We start from the raw sequence: 21,745 nt of genomic DNA, 5'->3' as shown, positions 1-21,745 counted from the left end.
CAATGTGCTGAAAGCCTTCGTGACCACTCTATTTACCTGCGATAGTACTTTAAGAATTATGCACCTGCATAGCAAGATCCCTCTGCTCCACAGCAGTCCCATGTACAATTCATATAAAATTGGACTTACCATCTTGTGGATACATAGTCCGTGTACGGTGGACGTGATCTTATCTCTCTGGCTAATCCAAAATCTCCTATTTTGACAAGATCTGGACCCATGCAGAGCAAGTTTTCTGGCTTCATGTCACGATGAAAGAATCCTAAAAGATATCCAGAGTTTCTTAAAACAGCAACTAGAGTCGGCCACAGCACTTTAACAAGCAGTATTAGCAAATAAAAGATCTGTGGATTTTACCATTGTCTAATATTAACACAAAAAACTGGAGTAACTCAGCGGGTCAGGCAGCATCTCTGGAGAAAAGCCATAGGTGACATTTCGGGTCGAGACGTCACCTATCCATGTTCTCCCGAGATGCTGCCCCTAGCGTGTCCAAACCCTTAATAAACTTTGTTTATAAAATATGTGAATTAAATATGTTTCAATAAGATGCCCTCTCATCCTTCTAAACACCAGAGTATACAAGCCCAGCCGCTCCATTCTCTCAGCATATGACAGTCCCGCCATCCCTAGGAATTAAGCTTGTAAATCTACACTGCACTCCCTCAATAGCAAGAATGTCCTTCCTCAAATTAGGGGACCAAAAACTGCACGCAATACTCCAGGTGTGGTCTCATTAGGGGCCCCGTACAACTGCAGAAGGACCTCTTTGTTCCTATACTCAACTCCTCTTGTTATGAAGGCCACCATGCCATTCGCTTTCTTCACTGCCTGCTGTACCTGCATGCTTACTTTAATTGGCTGATGAACAAGGACCCCCAGATCCCGTTGTACTACCCCTTTTCCCAACTTGACAGCATTTAGATAATAATCTGCCTTCCTGTTTTTGCTACCAAAGTGGATAACCTCACATTTATCCACATTAAACTGCATCTGCCATGCATCTGCCCACTCACCCAACCTGTCCAAGTCACCCTGCATTCTCATAGCATCCTCCTCACAGTTCACACTGCCACCCAGCTTTGTGTCATCTGCAAATTTGCTAATGTTACTTTGAATCCCCTCATCTAAATCATTGATGTATATTGTAAATAGCTGCAGTCCCAGCACCGAGCCTTGCGGTACCCCACTAGTCACTGCCTGCCATTCTGAAAGGGACCCGTTAATCCCTAATCTTTGTTTCCTGTCTGCCAACCAATTTTCTATCCATGTCAACACTTTAAACATTACCCAATCCTCTTGCTTGCTGCTCATCTTTGCTACGTTGTACTTCTCTTTTATTTTTATACTGTCCCTGACGTCCCTTGTCGGCCAGGGTCGCCCCTTACTCCCCTTAGAATATTTCTTCCTCTTTGGAATGAACTGATCCTGCACCTTCTGTATTATTCCCAGAAATACCTGCCATTTTTGTTCCACTGTTATCCCTGCCAGTGTATGTTTCCAGTCAACTTTGGCCAGCTCCTCCCTCATGGCTCCATAGTCCCCTTTATTCAACTGTAACACTGACACCTCCGATCTACCCTTCTCCCTCTCCAATTGTTGATGAAACTTGACCATATTATGGTCACTACCTCCTAATGACTCCTTAACCTCAAGTTCCTTTATCAAATCCGGTTCATTGCATAACAGTAAATCCAGTATTGCCTTCTCCCTTGGTAGGCTCCAATACAAGCTGCTCTAAGAATCCATCACGGAGGCACTCCACAAACTCCATTTCATGGCTCCAGTCTACCTGCATGTTGAAATCTCCCATAACAACCACAGCATTACCTTTACTAGATGCCAATTTTAACTCGTGATTCAACTTGCACCCTCTATCCAGGCTATTGTTTGGGGGCCTGTAGATAAGTCCCATTAGGGTCTTTTTACCCTTACAATTCCTTAGTTCTATCCATACTGACTCCACATCTCCTGTTTCAATGTCACCCCTTGCAAGGGACTGAATTTCATTCCTCATCAACAGAGCTATCCCACCCCCTCTGCCCACCTGTCTGTCTTTTTGATAGGAGGTATACCCTTGAATATTCAGTTCCCAGCTCTGGCCCTCTTGCAGCCATGTCTCTGTAATTCCCACAACATCATACTTCAGGCAGCATCAATGGAGAACATGGATAGGTGAAGTTTCACAGAGTGCTGGAGTAACTCAGCGGGTCAGGCAGCATCTCTGGAGAACATGGATAGGTGACGTTTCACAGAGTGCTAGAGTACGTTGGGGAGAAGGCAGGAACGGGGTACTGATTGGGGATGATCAGCCATGATAACATTGAATGGCGGTGCTGGCTCAAAGGGCTGAATGGCCTACTCCTGCACCTATTGTCTATTGGCCTGCTGAGTTACTCCAGCACTCTGTGAAACCACCTATCCATGTTCTCCACAGATGCTGCCTGACCCGCTGAGTTACTCCAGCACTCTGTGAAACGTCACCTATCCATGTTCTTCAGAGATGCTGCCTGACTCGCTGAGTTACTCATGCACTCTGTGGAACGTCACCTGTCCATGTTCTCCAGAGGTGTTGCCTGACCCACTGAGTTACTCCGGCATTTTGTATCGATCTTTTGCAAGAGAGATGGGCTACACAGGCCCTTAGAAAAAACCTACCGTGCTTGTGGATAAAAGCCAATCCTTGTATTACTTGATACATTATGTTCCTAATGATCGATTCAGGAAATAACTTATCTCTGTGGAGAGACATAAACATCTATGGTCAAGTGAAGTCGTTTTCAGTAGAGTTAATGTTTGTAATATTTTACTTTAGACTATATAGAGATACAGCATTGAAACAGACCCTTTGGACAGCATCAACCAGCGACCAGCCCGCACACTAACACTATCCTACACACATTAGGGACAATTTACAATTTTACCAAAGCAATCTGAGCAAATCTGGGAACCATATCTGAGGAAGGATGTGCTTGCTCTGGAGGGGATGGGTCCACAGGAGGTTTACAAGAATGATCCCAGGAATGAGCAGGTTAACCTATGATAAGTATTTCTCGGCACTGGGCCTGTACTCGCTGTAGTATTGTGGAGAGGATGTTTCCACTAGTGGGAGAGTCTATGACTAGAGGTCACAGCCTCAGAATTAATGGACGCTCTTTTAGGAAGGAGATGAGGAGATATTTCTTTGGTCAGACGGCGGTGAATCTGTGGAATTCTTTGCCACAGATGGCTGTTGAGGCCAAGTCAGTGGATATTTTTAAGGCAGAGATGGATAGATTCTTGATTAGTACGGGTGTCAGAAGTTATGGGGAGAAGGCAGGAGAATAGGGTTAGGAGAGTTAAATTAAATGGAGGAGTAGACTTTATGGGCCGAATAGCCTAATTCTACTCCTATCACTTATGACGTTATGAACTCTTATCTGTCTGCCCATAATCCATATCCCACCATTTCCAGCATATTCATGTGCCTGTCCAGAGGTCTTGCATGCCTCTGAGAATGGGGTTGGGAGGGAGAGATAGATAAGCCATGGTTGAATGGTGGATTAGACATGATGGGCCGAATGGCCCAATTCTACTCCTATTCCTTATGACCTTGTGAGCCAATTAACCTACAAACTCGTACGTACGTCTTTGAAGAGTGGGAGGAAACCGGAGCAACGGAGAAAACCGGAGCAGTCACATGGAGAGAACGTACAAACTCCTTGCAGACAGCACCCGTGGTCAGGATGGAACCCGGGTCTCTGGTGCTGTGAGGCAGCATCTCTACCGCTGCGCCACCGTGCCGCCCTGACAAACTCAGTCTGAATTTTATACCAAATCATTGCTTATACCAACCATACCTCTTCTCAACACACGGGTTGAACAGAGAAGGGGCGAATTGTAATTGTCATTGACTGCATCCAAGGTGGAGGCAGAGAGTTTGGTGAATGCACCAACTTGGAATAGATGGGTTGAACGCACAGAGCCGTTTACCCAGCGTAGGGGAATCAAGAGGCCTGTTCAAGACATTGGCGAGGCCACATTTGGAGTATTTGTCTTCAGTTTTGGTCACCCTGCTATGGGAAGGATCATAATGGTAATATATAGGATGGATGCACAGAATCTTTTGGTACACAAAAATGCTGGAGAAACTCAGCGGATGCAGCAGCATCTATGGAACGAAGGAAATAGGCAACGTTTCGGCCTGAAACGTTGCCTATTTCCTTCGCTCCATAGATGCTGCTGCACCCGCTGAGTTTCTCCAGCATTTTTGTGTACCTTCGATTTTCCAGCATCTGCAGTTCCTTCTTAAACACAGAATCTTTTACTGAGAGTAGGGGAATGAAGAACCAAAGGACATAGGTTTAAGGTGAGAGGGAAAGATTTGAAGGGTAAAAAGGTATAGAAATGTGAAAACGCACATCTCCAGATTTGGGGACAGTTTCTTCGCAGGTGTTATCAGGCAACTGAACCAACCTACCACAACCAGAGATGTGCTGAACAACTATCTACCTCATTGGAGACCCCCGGACTATATTTGATCAGACTTTACTTGCTTTATCTTGCACTAAACGTTATTCCCTAATCATGTATCTGTACACTTGATTGTAATACTATATTGTGTTCCGCTGGCTGGTTAGCACGCAACCTCAATACACGTGACAATAAACTGAACTAAATACTAATAGAAAGCTGAGAGGACATGTTTTCACACAGAAGGTAGTGAGGATATGGAAGGTGTGCCAGAGGAGGTAGTCGAGGCAGGTATTACTGCAAGGGCCAGGAAGCGAGTGGGTAAGATCATTTCTGACACCTCTCACCCTGGCCACAAACACTTTGAATCACTTCGCTCTGGAAGGCGACTCCGGACTGTCAAAGCTTCCACAGCCAGACATAAAAACAGCTTTTTTTCCACGAGTAGTAGCTCTACTCAATAACCAAAAATATGTAGCCTCCTTTTGCTCTGGTATTTTACTTAATTCTCATGTTCAATCGATAATGTTTTATTGTTAATGTTTAATATTTTATGTGTCATTCCTGACTGTCACTGTATGTCGATGTTGTCACTTACGGGCGGAGCACCAAGGCAAATTCCTTGTATGTGAATACTTGGCCAATAAACTTATTCATTCATTCATTCATGCATTCATTCATTCATTCATTCAATTCATCCATTCATTCATTCAATTCATTCATTCATTCTTTCTTTCATACATTCATGCTTTCTTTCATTCATTCATTCATTCATCAATAGACATTTTAACAAGTCCATTTTATAGACATTTTAAGCCAAATGGGTATAGATGGGGTATTTTGGTCAGCATGAAAGAGATGGATCGAAGGGCCTGTTTCCATGCTGTATGACTATGACAATAATAAACAAATATCCCCAATTCCCCAAAAGTAGCAAAATCAGAAATAGAGTTGAATAACCTGTTGAATAAAAGAAGTACCTATCTTTCATGAGTTGATACAGGTTTTCTTTCATGTATTCAAAAATAAAGTAAAGATGATTATTTTCCCTTATAACTTCTTTGAGCTTGATAATATTTGCATGGTTTAATTTCTTCAATGACTGAAAAACAATTAAAAAATGTGTTACTCATCTCATCCAGATGTGGAAATCATCTGGATGATATAAAGTTCGGACATATAGTGAATGCATCAACACATTGGTCGGCACGGTGGCGTAGCGGTAGAGTTGCTGCCTCACAGCGCCAGAGACCCGGGTTCAATCCTGACTACGATGGGTGCTGTCTGCACGCGGTTTGCTCTCTCTCCCTGTGACCACGTGGGTTTTCTCCAGGTGCTCCGGTTTGCTCCCAAGGATTAATTGGTCGGTGGGCCGAAGGGCCTGTTTCTATATTGTGTCTCTAGACTAAACAAAAACATTCTCTTTATATGATTAATTTCTACATTGTGCGGGAAAGGTTTTTAAAAGTGGAACATCCTACTCTGGCTAAAATATTTTTTTGAGCATGCAGGAACAAATTTCTCCCAGATGAAAGTGTCTTTGTACTGGGTCTGAGGCCAGATTTCCGGCACCATTGGTTTGCAAAGCCTCTTGGATTATCCATTTTGCCGGACCAGGAATGGTCACGGACTCCGAGATTAGTTGAACGGTACCGGTACTGGGTCTGCCTAGGCCGCAGGGGGGCAAATTCCACCCGGCATTTGGCCGCGGAAGTGCCGGTGATCGGCCGCCACATTTTCAGCGGGATTTCAATAGCGCTCTTGGAATTTTGTCTCAATGAAAGGAGGTGCTGGACCGCAGGACACCGTTAAAATCGGCAGCGGATCTGTATTTGCAGCAAGAGAGTCTCAACTTTGTTAACAGCTACCTACCTCATCAAGTCAAGTGGCATTCTAAATTCGTCACCTTGGCCGAATCATCACAGTGCCAGAGTGCCGGGTTCGATCCTGACCTCGGCGGCTGTCTGTGTGGAGTTTGCACGTTCTCCCTGTGACTACGTGGGTTTCCCCTGGGAGCTCCGGTTTCCTCCCGCATCCCAAAGACGTGCGGGTTTGTAGGTTAATCGGCCCTCTGTAAATTGCCCCCTAGTGTGTAAAGGAGTGGATGCGAAAGTGGGAATAACATAGAACTAGTGTGAATGGGTGATCGATCGTTGGTGTGGAATTGGTGGGCTGAAGGGCCTGTTTCCATTACAATATATATTGACTGACTGAAAGAAGCGGTACAGAAACAGGCCTTCCCGCCCACCAAAGACTACACCGACCACTGATCACCCGTTCACACTAGTTCCATGCTATCGCAAGTTTGCATCCCCTTCCTGCACACTAAGGGCAATTTTTGAAACTATTCATCTGTTCTTCTTCTACCTCATAGTACCCCAGTTTTGGGCCTCATATCTGAGGAAGGATGTGCTGGCTCTGGAGATGGTCCAGAAGAGGTTGACCAGAATGATCCCAGGAATGATCGGGTTAACATATGATGAGCGCTTGAAGGTACTGGGCCTGTACTTGTGGGTGTTTAGACGGATGATGGGGGGGGGGGGGGGGGGGGGGGGGGGGGGGGGGGGGGAACCTCATTGAAACTTACCGAACGGTGAAAGGTCTGGATGTGGAGAGGATGTTTCCACTAGTGGGAGAGTCTAAGACCAGAGGGTACAGCCTCAGAATAAAAGGATGTACCTTTAGAAAGGAGATGAGGAGGAATATCCTTAGTCAGAGGGTGGTGAATCTGCGGAATTCATTGCCACAGATAGCTGTGGAGGCCGTCAATGGGTATTTTTAAGGAGATTGACAGATTCTTGATTAGTATGATTGTCAGGGGTTATGGGGAGAAGGCAGGAGAATGGGGTTGAGAAGGAAAGATAGATCAGCCATGATTGAATGGCGGAGTAGACTTGATGGCCCGAATGGCCTTATTCTGCTCCTGAAACTTGCACCAATGGCTATAGTTTTATATAGTTTTGCTCCTGAAACTTATGCACCAATAGGCTATGGTTCCCCCACAAGTGAAAACACCTCAACTGGGAAGACTATCCTTGGTGATTGACTTATAGTGCCAAACAGTGCCCAATTTTAGTGCCATGTTTGTAAATCGTAACTGGTGTGAATTATGGATTATGGGAACCTGATTTAGGGCACATCATGCACAGAGTGCATGGATAACCTACGAGTAATGTCAATCCCTCTACAATGTTCTGTCAGTGGCTCTGCTATGAAACTGCATCATAATTTGTGATAAAGTAATTATGTAATTAAGTGTTGGCCACACAAAGGAAAGTAGGTGTAGGGACAGAGCCTACACCTGCCGTACAAGTTGATGGAACCTAGAACAAACAGTACACAGAAAATAGGTGCTCGGGTAGGCCAATTGGCCCTTCGAGCCAGCACTGTCATTCAATATGATCATGGCTGATCTACCACAATCAGTACCCCGTTCCAGTTTTTTTTTCGCATATCCCTTGATTCCCTCAGCCCTAAGAGCTGAATGTAACTCTCTCTTAGAAATCATACAGTGAATTGACCTCCACTGCCTATTTCTATTTCTTTGTCCATTGTCTATTTCTTAAAGATAGTGGAATCAGGAGATATGGGGAGGAGGCAGGAACGGGGTATTGATTGTGGATGATCAGCCATGATCACACTGAATGGCGGTGCTGGCTCGAAGGGCCGAATGGCCTACTCCTGCATCTATTGTCTATTGCCTTCTGTGGCAGAGAATTCCACAGATTCACAACTCTCTGGGTGAAAACATTTTTCCTCATCTCAGTCCTAAAAGGGATGAGTCCTTATTCTTAAACTGTGACCCCTGGTTCTGGACTCCCCCAACACCGGGAACATTTTTCCTGCATCTACCCTGTCCAAACCTCTAAGAATTGATTTGCTTCTATAAGATCCCCTCCCATCCCTTCTAAATTCCAGCGAACACAAGCCCAGTCGACCCATTCTTTCATCCTACGTCAGTCCCGTCATCCCGGGAATTAACCTGGTGAACCAACGCTGCACTCCCTCTCAATAGCAAGAGTACCCTTCCTCAAAGTAGGAATAGCACAGCAAAAGAACGGGCCCTTCTGCCCACAACATCTGCGCCAAGCATGATGCCAAGCTAAACTGATCTATCTCATCTGCCTGCTGGTTCTCTGGGCATCCATGTGCCAATCTAAAAGCCTCTTAAAAACCACTATCATATCTGCCCCCACCACCACCCCTGGCAATGCGGTCCAGGCCTCCACCACACTGTAAAAAAAAACTTGCCCCGCACATCTCCATTAAACGTTCTTCCTCTCACCTTATAGCTGCGCCCTCCAGTGTTGGACATTCCCACCCAGGGGAAAAAGGTTCTGGCTGTCCACCCTCAACTGTTAATCATCAATTGTCTTTGTTGAGGTCCTAGGCCTCCCCTCGGTCATGACATAGGGGGCGCCGTATGGATATGGGGCGCCGTCCTGTATGGTATGGCTGCCCAGCCTGCAGCTGTCCGTTTTTTTCCCTCTTTTTTTTAATTTTTAGTTAGTTGAGTTTTTTTGTTCTGGAGTTCTAGCCTTTTTTATGTGGGGGGAGGGGGAAATTGCTTTTCTACGGTCCCTACCTGGTCGGAGAGGCAGCTTTCCTCCGGGCTGCACCGTCGACCTGTCCTCGCGGCCTACCAGTGGGCCTGGAGCGGCGTTTCCTGTCGGGGACCGCCCAGAACCTCGGCTTCGGCGGCGGCACAGCGCTGGTGTGTTATCGTGGAGCGGGTGATGCCTTGCCCAGGTCGCCGCGCTGGAACTCCAGTGAGCTGAGACCGCCGATAAAAACATCGCGGAGCTGCGGGTCTGAGGAGCGGCCAGCTGCGGGCGGCGGCGCTGACTTTTCATCGGGAGCCTGGGATCTCTCAGCGAGATCACCAGTTGTGGAGCTCCATCCGGCGCGGCCTTGTTGGCTTCGGAAGCCGCGGCCTCCAGTACGGAAGCGGCCGTTCCAGGTGTCCCATGCCGCTGTGAGGATTTTCCCGACGCCGGAGCACCATCACCCAGAACGGGTGAGAACGGCCTGGAACATCGGGCCTCCGTAAAGGCGACTGTGGAGGTCTCAATAGGCCCGACTATGGGTGAACTGGGGATGGGGACTGGACATTGTGCCTTCCCTCATAATGGGAACCATTGTGGGGGATGTTTTTATGTTTAAATTTCTTTATTACTGTTATGTCTGTATTCTTTCTTTACGTGCTGCATTGGCAAGAAGCATTTCACTACACCTAGGTGTATGTGACCAATAAAATAACCTTTGAACCTTTGACTGACCATGGGTGATGCATCCTGGCCGGATGCAAGCCTGGGCGATGTCATATGGAGGACAGGCTGTTGCCCATGCAGCACATCCCCCCTCTCCACGTCGCTGATCGATCCAAAGGACCAGCAGGGCCGTTACAGTTTGGCACCAGTGCCGTAGCAGGAGCTGCCAGAGCGAGGTTGTAGACAATGACGAACTGCCTTAGGGGCTCCGATTCCGGATTGTCTGGAGGTTTGCTCCTGGAGCCTTTTCCATGACTGGATATGGCCACAAGGCAGTGAAGGTTTTAAATCATAGAAACATAGAAAATAGGTGCAGGAGTAGGCCTTCAGGCCTGCACCGCCATTCAATATGCTCATGGCTGATCATCCAACTCAGTATCCTGTACCTGCCTTCTCACCATACCCCCTGATCCCCTTAGCCACAAGGGTCACATTATAACTTAAATATAGCCAATGAACTGGCCTCAACTACCTTCTGTGGAAGAGAATTCCAGAGATTCACCACTCTCTGTGTGAAAAATGTTTTTCTCATCTCGGTCCTAAAAGATTTCCCCCTTATCCGTAAACTGTGACCCCTTGTTCTGGACTTCCCCAACATCGGGAACAATCTTCCTGCATCTAGCCTGTCCAACCCCTTAAGAATTTTGTAAGTTTCTATAAGATCCCCCCTCAATCTTCTAAATTCTAGCGAGTGAGCAATCTTCTAAATTCTAGAAATCAGAGTTTTCCCTCTCCTAGATGGACTGCCTTCCCAGGCTGACGAGCCCCATCTGCCCAAGACTCATGGGGGCGGGAGCGTCTACCTTCTACCTTCCCGTGCAGGTCTATAGCACCTGCCCACTGCCCTGTTGAGGAGATCGCTGCAATTATATTAAGGGACTACAAATGCTGTTGTATTTAGAGGTGGAGTAAATATTGACAAGGAGCACAACAAGGTGATAGGAAATTGGATGGTTTAGTGTAAGAACACCGTGAGCAAGTGATCAAGAAGTAAAGAGTGTTTTATTGTCATTTTGTCCTGAAATGGAACAATGAAATTCATACTTGCAGCAGCGCAATATATAAAAAAGATCAAACAAATAATAATAGTGGAGAGGCAAAAGCAATACCCCCAAGTCTATGTAGTTCAGAACTTATTTGGAGGTTGTAGTGAACAGGCCCTTCGGCCTACTCCGTCCAGCGAACCCCGTACACTAGCACTACCCTACACACACTAGCGACAATTTACAATCTTTACCAAAGCCAATTAACCTACAAACCTGTACATCTGTGGTAGGAAACCTGAGCACCCGGGGAAAACGCACGTCGTCACGGGGAGAATGTACAAACTTTGCACAGACTGCACCCATAGTCAGGATCGAACCCGGGTCTCTGACGCTGTAAGGCGGCAACTCTACCCCTGTGACATCGTGCCGCCCGATGGTTGGTTGAATGATGATTTGTAGGGAAGAAGCTGTTCCTGAACCTGGACGTTACAGTTTTCAGGCTCCTGTACCTTCCCGATGGCAGGGGTGAGATGAGAAAGTGGCCAGGGTGGTGTGGGTCTCTGACGATGCTGGCTGCCTTTTTGAGGCAGCGACTCCTGTAGATCCTTTCAATGGTGGAGAGGTCAGTACCCGTGATGGACCGGGCAGAGATAAGAGTATAAGAGATAGGGAGAAGCTTTATAACCCGGAGAACCTGTCTACTAAGAGCTGGAGAAACCTTGCCCATGTCCAGATTTTTGAGGAGCAAGACATCTAGACTTTAGAAACATAGAAACATAGAAAATAGGTGCAGGAGTAGGCCATTCGGCCCTTCGAGCCAGCACCGCCATTCATTGCGATCATGGCTGATCGTCCCCAATCATTAACCCGTGCCTGCCTTCTCCCCATATCCCTTGACTCCACTAGCCCCTAGAGCTCTATCTAACTCTCAAATCCATCCAGTGATTTGACCTCCATTGCCCTCTGTGGCAGGGAATTCCATAAATTCACAATTCTCCGAGTGAAAAAGTTTCTTCTCACCGTCAGTCTTAAATGACCTCCCCTTTATTCTAAGTGTGGCCCCTGGTTGTGGACTCGCCCAACATTGGGAACATTTATCCTGCATCTAGTTTGTCCAGTCCTTTTATAATTTTATATGTTTCTATAAGAAATATATATATATATATATATATATATATATATATATATCGAAGGGCCGAATGGCCTACTCCTGCACCTAATTTCTATGTTTCTATGTTTCTATATATATATATATATATATATATTTGTATAATTTTAATGTTTTCTACATCAGAGATCCATCACTATCTGCGGACAGAGCTCGTCACACTCCTGTGCTCGGAGTGTTCTGCTTGTACAGGAGAAAGCAACCATCACCGTAAACATGGTAGCCTCCAGAATGACGAAGGGCGCTACACCTTATCTATGCCACATTACATATTGCTCTTAGAGGTGTACAAAATCATGAGGGGAATAGATCGGGTAAATGCACAGTCTTTTGCCCAGAGTAGGACATAGGTTCAAGGTGAAGGGGAAAAGATTTAATAGGAACCCGAGGGGTAACTTTTTCACACAAAAGGTGGTGGGTGTAATGGAACGAGTTGCCACAGGAGGTAATTGTGGCAGGTACTATTGCAACGTTTAAGAAACAATTGGACAGGTACATGCATGAGACAGGTTTCGAGGGATAATTATGGGCCAAACACAGGCGGGTGGGACGTGTCGACGGAACATGTTGGTCAGCGTTCTACGTTGTATGACACTGTGACTTTAGTACAGTTTGGAGCACTTTGGTGCATTCGAGATGCCCAGGATGTTCTTCAAAAGGATTGCATGTTGCTTCTCCTTTCAGCCAGCAGGTGTCATACAAAAACAGATAAGGACACAAGAGTGCTGGAGTAACTCAACATCTCTGGAGAACATGGATAAGTAATGTTTTGGGTTGGGCCTCTTAGAGTCATTGAGTCTGCCACTGCGCCATTGTGCATTGCACGGTTCTCGTACGGTTAATAATGTAATCTTGTCACCATTGCATTGGCAGTTTTCAATAAACCGACCAAGATGCAAGCTAAATATTACACAGAACAATTCAAGACGTTGACATAAGTTATGTACTTGCTTCTGTGAATATAGATGTTACAATGAGGAATGATGTTATAGACAAAAGAAATTGGAAATGCTTGATTCTTGAGCTTGCTGGATGAACTCAGTGGATCAGGCATCATCTGGGGAGGGAATGGACAGGCGGTGTTTCGGATAAGGACCACTCTTCAGAATGGGGAATGATGTTATCTCAGCGGGACCGGTAACATCTCTGAAGAGAAGGAATGGGTGACGTTTCTGGTCGAGATCCTTCTTCAGCCTGAAGAAGGGTCTCGACCCGAAACGTCACCCATTCCTTCTCTCCAAATATGCTGCCTGTCCCGCAGACTTACTCCAGCTTTTTGTGTCTATCTTCGGTTTAAACCAGCACCTGCAGTTCCTTCCTACACGAACGATGGCGGGACTGTCATATGTTGAAAGAATGGAGCGACTGGGCTTGAGTACACGGGAATTTTGAAGGATGAGAGGGTAACTTATTGAAACACATAAGATTATTAAGGGATTTGGCACGCTAGAGGCAGGAAACATGCTCCCAATGTTGGGCGAGTCCAGAACCAGGGACCACAGTTTAAGAATAAGGGCTAGGCCATTTAGAACGGAGATGAGGAAAAACGTTTTCACACAGAGAGTTGTGAATCTGTGGAATTCTCTGCCTCAGAGGGCGGTGGAGGCCGGTTCCCTGGATGCTTTCAAGAGAGAGCTAGATAGAGCTCTTAAAGATAGCGGAGTCAAGGGATATGGGGAGAAGGCAGGAACAGGGTACTGATTGTGGATGATCAACCATGATCACAGTGAATGGCGGTGCTGGCCCGAAGGGCCGAATGGCCTACTCCTGTATCTATTGTCTATTATGATGTTATCTGCTTTCCAACAAAACTGCAGTGGAGAGGACATTAAACAATGCTCCACCTAGGATGGGCCATGATAGTAACTGCACTTGTAACCATCAACCAAGCATTTTCTGGTAACGGGCAGATATGCACAAGAAGGATAATAACATAGGCATACATGCGCACACACATACACACACAACACGGGTGTCAGGGGGAAGAGAGGGGCAGGGGAGGGAGTGGAAAAGAGAAAAGAGTTAATTCTACATAAATCTTTAAGGGGTCTGAGACTAGAAACGTGTCTGAAGGGTTTCGACCTGAAACGTCACCCATTCCTTCTCTCCAGAGATGCCGCCTATCCCGTTGTGTTACTCCAGCATTTTGTGCCTAGTTTTAAGGAGATGTGTGGGGCAAGTTTATTTTTACACCGGGGGTGGCAAGTGCCTGGAACTCGCCGGCACGGTGTTGTGGGGGCAGATATACGATAGTGGAATTTAAGGTAGACAAAAATGCTGGAGAAACTCAGCAGGTGAGCCAGCATCTGTGCAGCGAAGGAAATAGGCGACGTTTTGGGTCGAGACCCTTGGAAGGGTCTCGACCCAAAACGTCGCCTATTTCCTTCGCTCCACAGATGCTGCCTCACCCACTGAGTTTCTCCAGCATTTTTGTCTAACTTCGATTTTCCAACATCTGCAGTTCCTTCTTACACATAGTGGAATTTAAATTTAAGAATGTAAGTGTTCACCCGATGCCGGAGTTCTATCTTCCCGGCAAGAGGGCTTATAAAATCGGGCCGCCGTTGTGGCGACTGGCTGCGGAGGCCTTAAATAGGCCCCGACCTCGGATAGACTAGGAGGAGGAGGAGGACTGGACTTTTTAGTGCCTTCCCTCACAGTGGAAAGTGTTGATTCTGCTGTGGGGTGACGTTCATGTTGAATCCTATAGTGTATTGTGTCTGTTTTCTCTTATTTATTTTATATGGATGTTTGGTAATTTAATTTCTTCCCTGTAATGTACTTTGGCTTCAACGTGATTTGATTTAAAAGTGCTATATAAATAAAAATTACTTACTTACTTACTTTTGGATAGGTACGTGGATATGGATCGATATGGATTATGTGCTGGCAAACAAGAGCTGGTCTTGGCATTGTACTTGGAACAGATATTGTGGACCGCAGGGGCCTGCAGTTCTACGTTTTATATTCTAATGTTCAAGAGAATGGCAAGAAATAATTAACAGAGATAGAAGCATTGTGAGCAACTCAGCCGGCGAGACAGCAAATTTGGAGAAAAGGTATAGGTGACATTTCGGGTCAAGACCCTTCTTCAGACTCGACCCCTTAATGTCACCTATTCCTTTTCTCCAGAGGTGCTGTTTGACCCGCCGAGTTACTCCAGCTTTTTTGTGTTTATCTTCTTTATAAACCAGCATCTGTGGTTTCTTCCTACACAGTTAGTATTAGCAGTTAGCCAGTCAGTTAATTTTATTTGTATAGCACATTTAAAGCTCCCTACCCTCGGTACAAGAACTGTTCCAGAGCCGCTGTCTGAAAAAAGCTCAGAGAATTGCTAAGGACAAACTACACCCCCTCCACATACACCTGGATCTCCTGCCATCAGGCAAGAGATATCGAAGCATCAAAGCCCGGACTACAAGACTGCTAAACAGCTTCCTACCACAGGCTGTGAGGCTGCTAAACAGTCACTCTGTACTCACAGTCACTTGATTCTGTGGCTGGCACGGACACTTTAATAACTGGCACTGGCCACTCAAATCAGCTGCCCCGGACATTTTTTATGATTGGTTTATTGTATTTTAACATTGTGTTTTTACCTGCTTTTAACTATTTATACTGTTCCATCAGGGACTGGATTGTTTTTAGTGTTATTATGTGTGAAATGTTTTAAATTTCATGTGCGATGCTCCGCTATTCACTGGGAAACGTCTTTTCATTTTGCACTGTACAACTGTTGCTTGCAAGATGACAATAAAGGTTGATTGATTGATTGATTGGATTAAAAACAACTCACGTTGACCAAAGTGCTTCACATCAGTGCAGATACTAATGTGCTACATACAATGGTACACAGACCTAACAATACATACATAAACTGTTTACAGCGCCCCATCAGAGGGCCTCATAAATGCTAGGGAGTAGAAATAGGTTTTGAGCATTGAGCGTTAAAGGAGTCAATGGAGGGGGCAGTTCTGATGAGAAGAGGGATGCTGTTCCACAGTCTGGGTGCTGCAACTTCAAAAACGCGGTCGCCTGAGCTTAAACCTAGACTGCGGGATAGTCAGTAGCCCCAAGTCGGCCGACCTGAGGGACCTGGAGGTAGAATGGTGGGTTAGAAGATTTTTGATATGGAGGGGGGAAGGCAAGCCCGTTAAGGGCTTTGTATACGAAAAAGTTAGCATTACCTTAACTTCTCTGAGATTTATACATTCATCCCAGGAGTAGAATTTCCTCTTCATCCTGCAAAATTAAACACATGGACTGAAACAAATGGGCTGAAACGACGCCGAGATAATAATGATACTAAAAATATTCTTAAAAAGGTAATGAGAAAGTTAAATGTAGGAATTCATCAAGATAATGTAATACTCTCGCTGAACATAACATAGCCATGCTCAGCGGGGAATTCTCGCACTGCAGTTGGCAAGCTGATTAATGGGATATCAAAAGTATAAATGTTCTTGAAATGTATTTAAATCTTCCAGAGGATTTTAAAAGACATTTGGACAGGTACATGGATCGGAATGATTTAGAGTCATAGTCAAACAGCGTGGAAACAGGCCCTTCGGCCCAACTTGCCCACACCAATCATGTCCCAGCTACACTAGTCCCATCTGCCTGCGTTTGGCCCATAGCACTCCAAACCTGTCCCATCCATGTACCTGTCTAAATGTTTCTTAAATTTTGCGATAGTCCCTGCCTCAACTACCTCCTCTGGCAGCCCGTTCCATCCACACCCATGTGGAAATGTTACCCCTCAGATTCATATTAAACATTTTCCCCTTCACCTTAAATTCTTGCTATTGAGGGAGTGGAGCGTAGGTTAACAAGGTTAGTTCCCGGGATGGCGGGACTGTCAATATGCTGAGAGAATGGAGAGGCTGGGCTTGTATACTCTGGAATTCAGAAGGATGAGAGGATATCTTATTGAAGCATATCATGTAAGATTATTAAGGGTTTGGACAAGCTAGAGGCAGGAAACATGTTCCCAATGTTGGGGGAGTCCAGAACTAGGAGCCACAGTTTAAGTATACGGGGTAAGCCATTTAGAACGGAGATGAGGAAACACTTTTTCCACACAGAGTTGTGAGTCTGTGGAATTCTCTGCCCCAGAGGGCAGTTCTCTGGATACTTTCAAGAGAGGGCTAGATAGGGCTCTTAAAGATAGCAGAGTCAGGGGATATGGGGAGAAGGCAGGAACGGCGTACTGATTGTGGATGATCAGCGATGATCACATCGAATGGCGGTGCTGGCTCGAAGGGCCAAATTGCCTACTCCTGCACCTATTGTCTATTGACTCTGTGCGTCTACCTGATCTTTTCTGCTCAAGTTCATTTATTGGCACAGGCACCAATTGGTACAGTGAGATTTGAGTTACCATACAGCCATACGAATAAAAAGAACACAACACATGATAGGATTTAACATGAACACCCCACACAGCGGAATCAACGTTTCCCACTGCAAAGAAAGGCAATAAAGTTCAGTCATCTTCCTCTTTGTTCACCCGTGGTCGGGTCCTTTGAGCCCTCCACAGTCGTCGCTACGGCAGCCCGATGTTCAGGCCCGCTCGCCGGGGTGATCGGCGCTCCCGTGTCGGAACGGAAGAACACACTCAGCGGCTCGGAGTTTCCGAATCAGCCGCTTCTTACCGGAGACCGTGGCTTCCGAAGTCCACAGGCCGAGCTGGGCGGAGCTCCAACACTCGGCAAAGATCCCAGGACTCCGTGATGATAAAGTCAGCGCCGCCCGCGGCTAGAAGCTCCGCAAACCACAGCTCCACGATGTTAAAGCAACAGGCCCAACACTCCGGAGCTTCAACACAGGCGATCCCCGGCACTGCATCGTCCTGCTCCGCGATGAAATTCAGTGCTGCGCCGCTGCTGAAGCTCTGGCAGATCTCCGGCTGGATTGGCGCGGAGGGGGAGGGGGCGAAGATGCAACTCAGAGAAAAGACAGATCTCGACCAGGTAAGTGACTGGGAAACGGTTTCCCCCTTTCCCCCCACCTCCCCAACATAAAAAAGACTAATAAACCTTTAAAAAATACTTTCTAAAAATAACAAAAAAGGGTGAAAGGACGAACAGCTGCTGGCGAGGCTGCCACACTCGCTGACGCTCATTACTTTGTACAGCTCTATAAGATCACCCCTCAATAGAGTCCCAGCCGACACAACCTCTCCTCTTAGACCCTCTAGTCCTGGCAACATCCTTGCAATTCTTCTCTGTACCTTTTGCTACCAGACACATCTTCAGTTGTGTACCTCAACGTCACTGGGTGTTTCGGCCTTTTATCGCAAGCCGCCCTCAGTCGAGGCAGGCCCACCGCAGAGTGATCAGCCCTGGGAGTGTGTCTTATGGTTAGCCTCTAGATGGTCACGTGGCAGCCCAGACAGCATCTTTTCTCTTCAGCCACAGCCAGCTCCATTCGGCTTTTCAAGGATAATCAAGGGTAAAGGGCCTGTCCCACTTGGCGGTTTTTTTCGGCGACTGCCGGCATCATTGACTGACGAATCAGGTCACCGAAAAATTTGCGGAGTGATGTGGCGGTGACGTGGCGTGATGACGTATTGACGTACGGTGTTTTTTTTCAAGTGTCGCAACATTTTTTCTCTGGCCGCTGGATTTTGAAATGTTCAAAATCTTTTGGCGACTCCGATATGACGCTGGCAGTCGCTGAAAAAATCGGCAAGTGGGACAGGCCCTTAAGAAATCTTTTGTAATTTTCTAATCCACCATGCGAAAAGTATGTTCTTCAGTGGTAGGAGCAGAATTAGGCCATTCGACCCATCAAGTCTACTCCGCCATTCAATCATGGCTGATCTCTCTTTCCCCCTCAACCCCATTCTCCTGCCTTCTCCCCCTAACCCCTGACACCCCGGACTAATCAAGAACTTATCTAGTCCTTAAAAATATCCATTGACTTGGCCTCACATAATAAACAACTCATGGTATTTAAATTAGTTTACTTTAGTTTATTGTTTAGAGATAGAAACATAGAACATAGAAATTAGGTGCAGGAGTAGGCCATTCGGCCCTTCGAGCCTGCACCGCCATTCAATATGATCATGGCTGATCATCCAACTCAGTATCCCGTACCTGCCTTCTCTCCATACCCCCTGATCCCCTTAGCCACAAGGGCCACATCTAACTCCCTCTTAAATATAGCCAATGAACTGGCCTCAACTGCCCTCTGTGGCAGAGAGTTCCAGAGATTCACCACTCTCTGTGTGAAAAAAGTTCTTCTCATCTCGGTTTTAAAGGATTTCCCTTTTATCCTTAAGCTGTGACCCCTTGTCCTGGACTTCCCTAACATCGGGAACAATCTTCCTGCATCTAGCCTGTCCAACCCCTTAAGAATTTTGTAAGTTTGTATAAGATCCCCCTCTCAATCTTCTAAATTCTAGAGAGTATAAACCAAGTCTATCCAGTCTTTCTTCATAAGACAGTCCTGACATCCCAGGAATCAGTCTGGTGAACCGTCTCTGCACTCCCTCTATGGCAATAATGTCCTTCCTCAGATTTGGGGAACAGTGGGGAAACAGGCCCTTCAGCTCACCGAGTCTGCATCGACATGCGATCCCCGCACATTAGCGCTATCCTACACACTATTTTTACCGAAGGCAACTAACCTACAAACCTGCACATCTTTGGAGTGTGGGAGGAAACCGGAGCACTCGGAGAAAACCCGCGCGGTCACAGGGAGAACGTACAAACTCCGTACAGACAGCACCCAAAGTCAGGATTGAACCTGGGTCTCTGGCGCTGTGAGGCAACAACTCTACCACTGTGCCGCCCTTAACATGTTACAGTAATGTTCCTGAAGGAGAGACACAGGTGAAAAATCTATTTATGTAATTTTGTAAATGAGATGAATAATCTTCATAATGAACACCTAGTATCAAAGTGCCACAGTGGCTCAGCAGGAGAGCTGCTACCTCACAGCATCAGAATTCCTGGTCCGTTCCTCACTATAGGTGCTGTGTGTATGGAGTTTGTACGTTCTTCATGTGACTTGGTTTTCTCCGGGTGCTCCGGTTTCAATATACAATAGTCAAATAGGTGCAGATGTTGGCCAGTCGGCCCTTCGAGCCAGCACCGCCATTCACTGTGATCATGGCTGATCATCCACAATCACAATGATAGCAAAATCACGTGGTGGTCATCCCCAAGAATACCAAATGTCAATTGTAGTGAAAAACCTTAGGGATTGTGACATCCAGTCATACTAATCAATTCAAGAACATTTTTGTACTGATAGTTAAAATGTCCGCTATGTTGCTGAAAATACACACATACCTTTTGATGGCTACCAATTCTCCCGATTCATTACTCTTCCCCATGAGGACGCAGCCATATGTTCCATCCCCCAGCTGTTTCATCGTTGTATATCGATTCATATTGGAAGGAAAAAAAATCTATACAGTCGGAAACCTAAGCTCAATATTCCTTCATCTGTTTGATTCACAGTTTAAAAAATCGTATAACTCCTAGACTGGTTTAAAGTCTTCAGATATTGCTCTCAGAAATGAAAGAAGTCCTTGGGTGTATGGTTGCTTTTCATATCCTTAATCCGTATTTGCAATAGGTTAGAAGACTATCCTTGAGACTGGTTCTCTGCCATTCTGCTGTGAAAGCAAAACAAAAGCATCCTTATAATTCATTTTATACCGTATCACATAAGAAAATAATTTAAACAGTCGGAAACCCAAGATTCAGGAACAATTTCTACCCAGGCAACAGAATTATCCTACCACAACCAGAGAGCAGTGCTGAACTACTATCTACCTCATTGGTGACCCTCGGAATATCCTGGATCGGACTTAACTGGCTTTACCTTGCACTAAACGTTATTCCCTGATCATGTATCTGTGCACTGTAAATGGCTCGATTGTAATGTCGGGGAGATGTCGGCAACCTTCTCAAGGTCTCTCCTGTTAATCTAGTTAGTCTTCTCTCGTGGAATACTTTGTGGAGACGGATGCCGATAACACCAAACCAAACCAAGGATAGGACAAAGACTGAGTGTCGTAGCCCTGAGCCAAGCTTCACGCTCTTTTTCAGTTCCCAAACCAAGCGGTGATGCATCCTGATGAAGTGCTTTCTATGGCGCATCCGTAGAGGTTGGTGTGATTTTTGGAGGGGACGTGCCAATCTTCCTAAGCCTTCGATCCGCTAAATTACTCCAGCACTCTGTGAAACGTCACCTCTCCATATTCTCCACAGATGCTGCCTGACCCGCTGAGTTACTCCAGCACTCTGTGAAACGTCACCTCTCCATGTTCTCCACAGATGCTGCCTGACCTGCTGAGTTACTCCAGCTTTTTGTGTCTGTCTTTAGTAGAAAATGTATGCACCTGGTTGAATATAATTCCTTTTAGAAAGTTTGTTTCAGTTCAGTTTAGTTTATTGTCACATGTACCGAGGTACAGTGAAAAGCTTTTGTTGGGTGCTATGCAGGATATTCTTCTTCTCGCAAATGAAACATAAACCAAAGGAATTGTTAGATCCCAAGCCGAATGTTGAGCAGCCAGGTTGTTATCTCTGCTGGCGTCAATGTCTGCCGAGCCCTGAGCTCCATTTGGTGGGTGGTAGAGCGGGCACCCAGAGATGACATGGTTGGCTGTCTGTTGTTCTGCTCCACATTCACAGGTTGAGCTCTGGCGGAGCCCCCATCTCCACACGCTGGCATTGAAACGCCCAACTCCAGTCCCAAGTCTGTTGAGCTTCACCCATGCTCCTCTGGGGAGGTCAGACCTTGGACAACTTTTATCTGGTGAAGAGATGTAGCTGTGTAATGGAGATGAGGTTGCCTTCCACTCCTGTGACCACTTGGTAGCTACCCAGTGTGCTTATGTCTCAGTTGGC

General features: G+C 46.1%; 1 protein-coding gene across 6 annotated transcripts in view; it reads right to left on the bottom strand.

Moving 5' to 3' along the window:
• The window catches only part of mak (male germ cell-associated kinase), a 67,302-nt gene that overhangs the window by 39,562 nt on the left and 5,995 nt on the right, over nucleotides 1-21,745 (bottom strand). For 4 of the 6 annotated variants that reach the window (XM_055653439.1, XM_055653415.1, XM_055653446.1 and 1 more), the window contains exons 2-6: nucleotides 20,177-20,505; nucleotides 16,064-16,118; nucleotides 5,433-5,554; nucleotides 2,659-2,738; nucleotides 130-262 (exon numbers count right to left, since the gene is read on the bottom strand). In XM_055653439.1, the coding sequence (XP_055509414.1) occupies nucleotides 130-262; nucleotides 2,659-2,738; nucleotides 5,433-5,554; nucleotides 16,064-16,118; nucleotides 20,177-20,277 (491 nt within the window). In that variant the 5' untranslated portion in view covers nucleotides 20,278-20,505. Of the gene's footprint in view, nucleotides 1-129; nucleotides 263-2,658; nucleotides 2,739-5,432; nucleotides 5,555-16,063; nucleotides 16,119-20,176; nucleotides 20,506-21,745 lie in introns of those variants that run through there. The other 2 variants (XM_055653433.1, XM_055653456.1) reach the window with 2 other exon arrangements.

This window comes from Leucoraja erinacea, chromosome 2 (assembly GCF_028641065.1).
Source record: "Leucoraja erinacea ecotype New England chromosome 2, Leri_hhj_1, whole genome shotgun sequence".
Classification (NCBI taxonomy): Eukaryota; Metazoa; Chordata; class Chondrichthyes; order Rajiformes; family Rajidae; genus Leucoraja; species Leucoraja erinaceus.
Note: the sequence above shows the minus strand (reverse complement) of the source record. Positions and strands in the feature narration are given on the sequence as shown.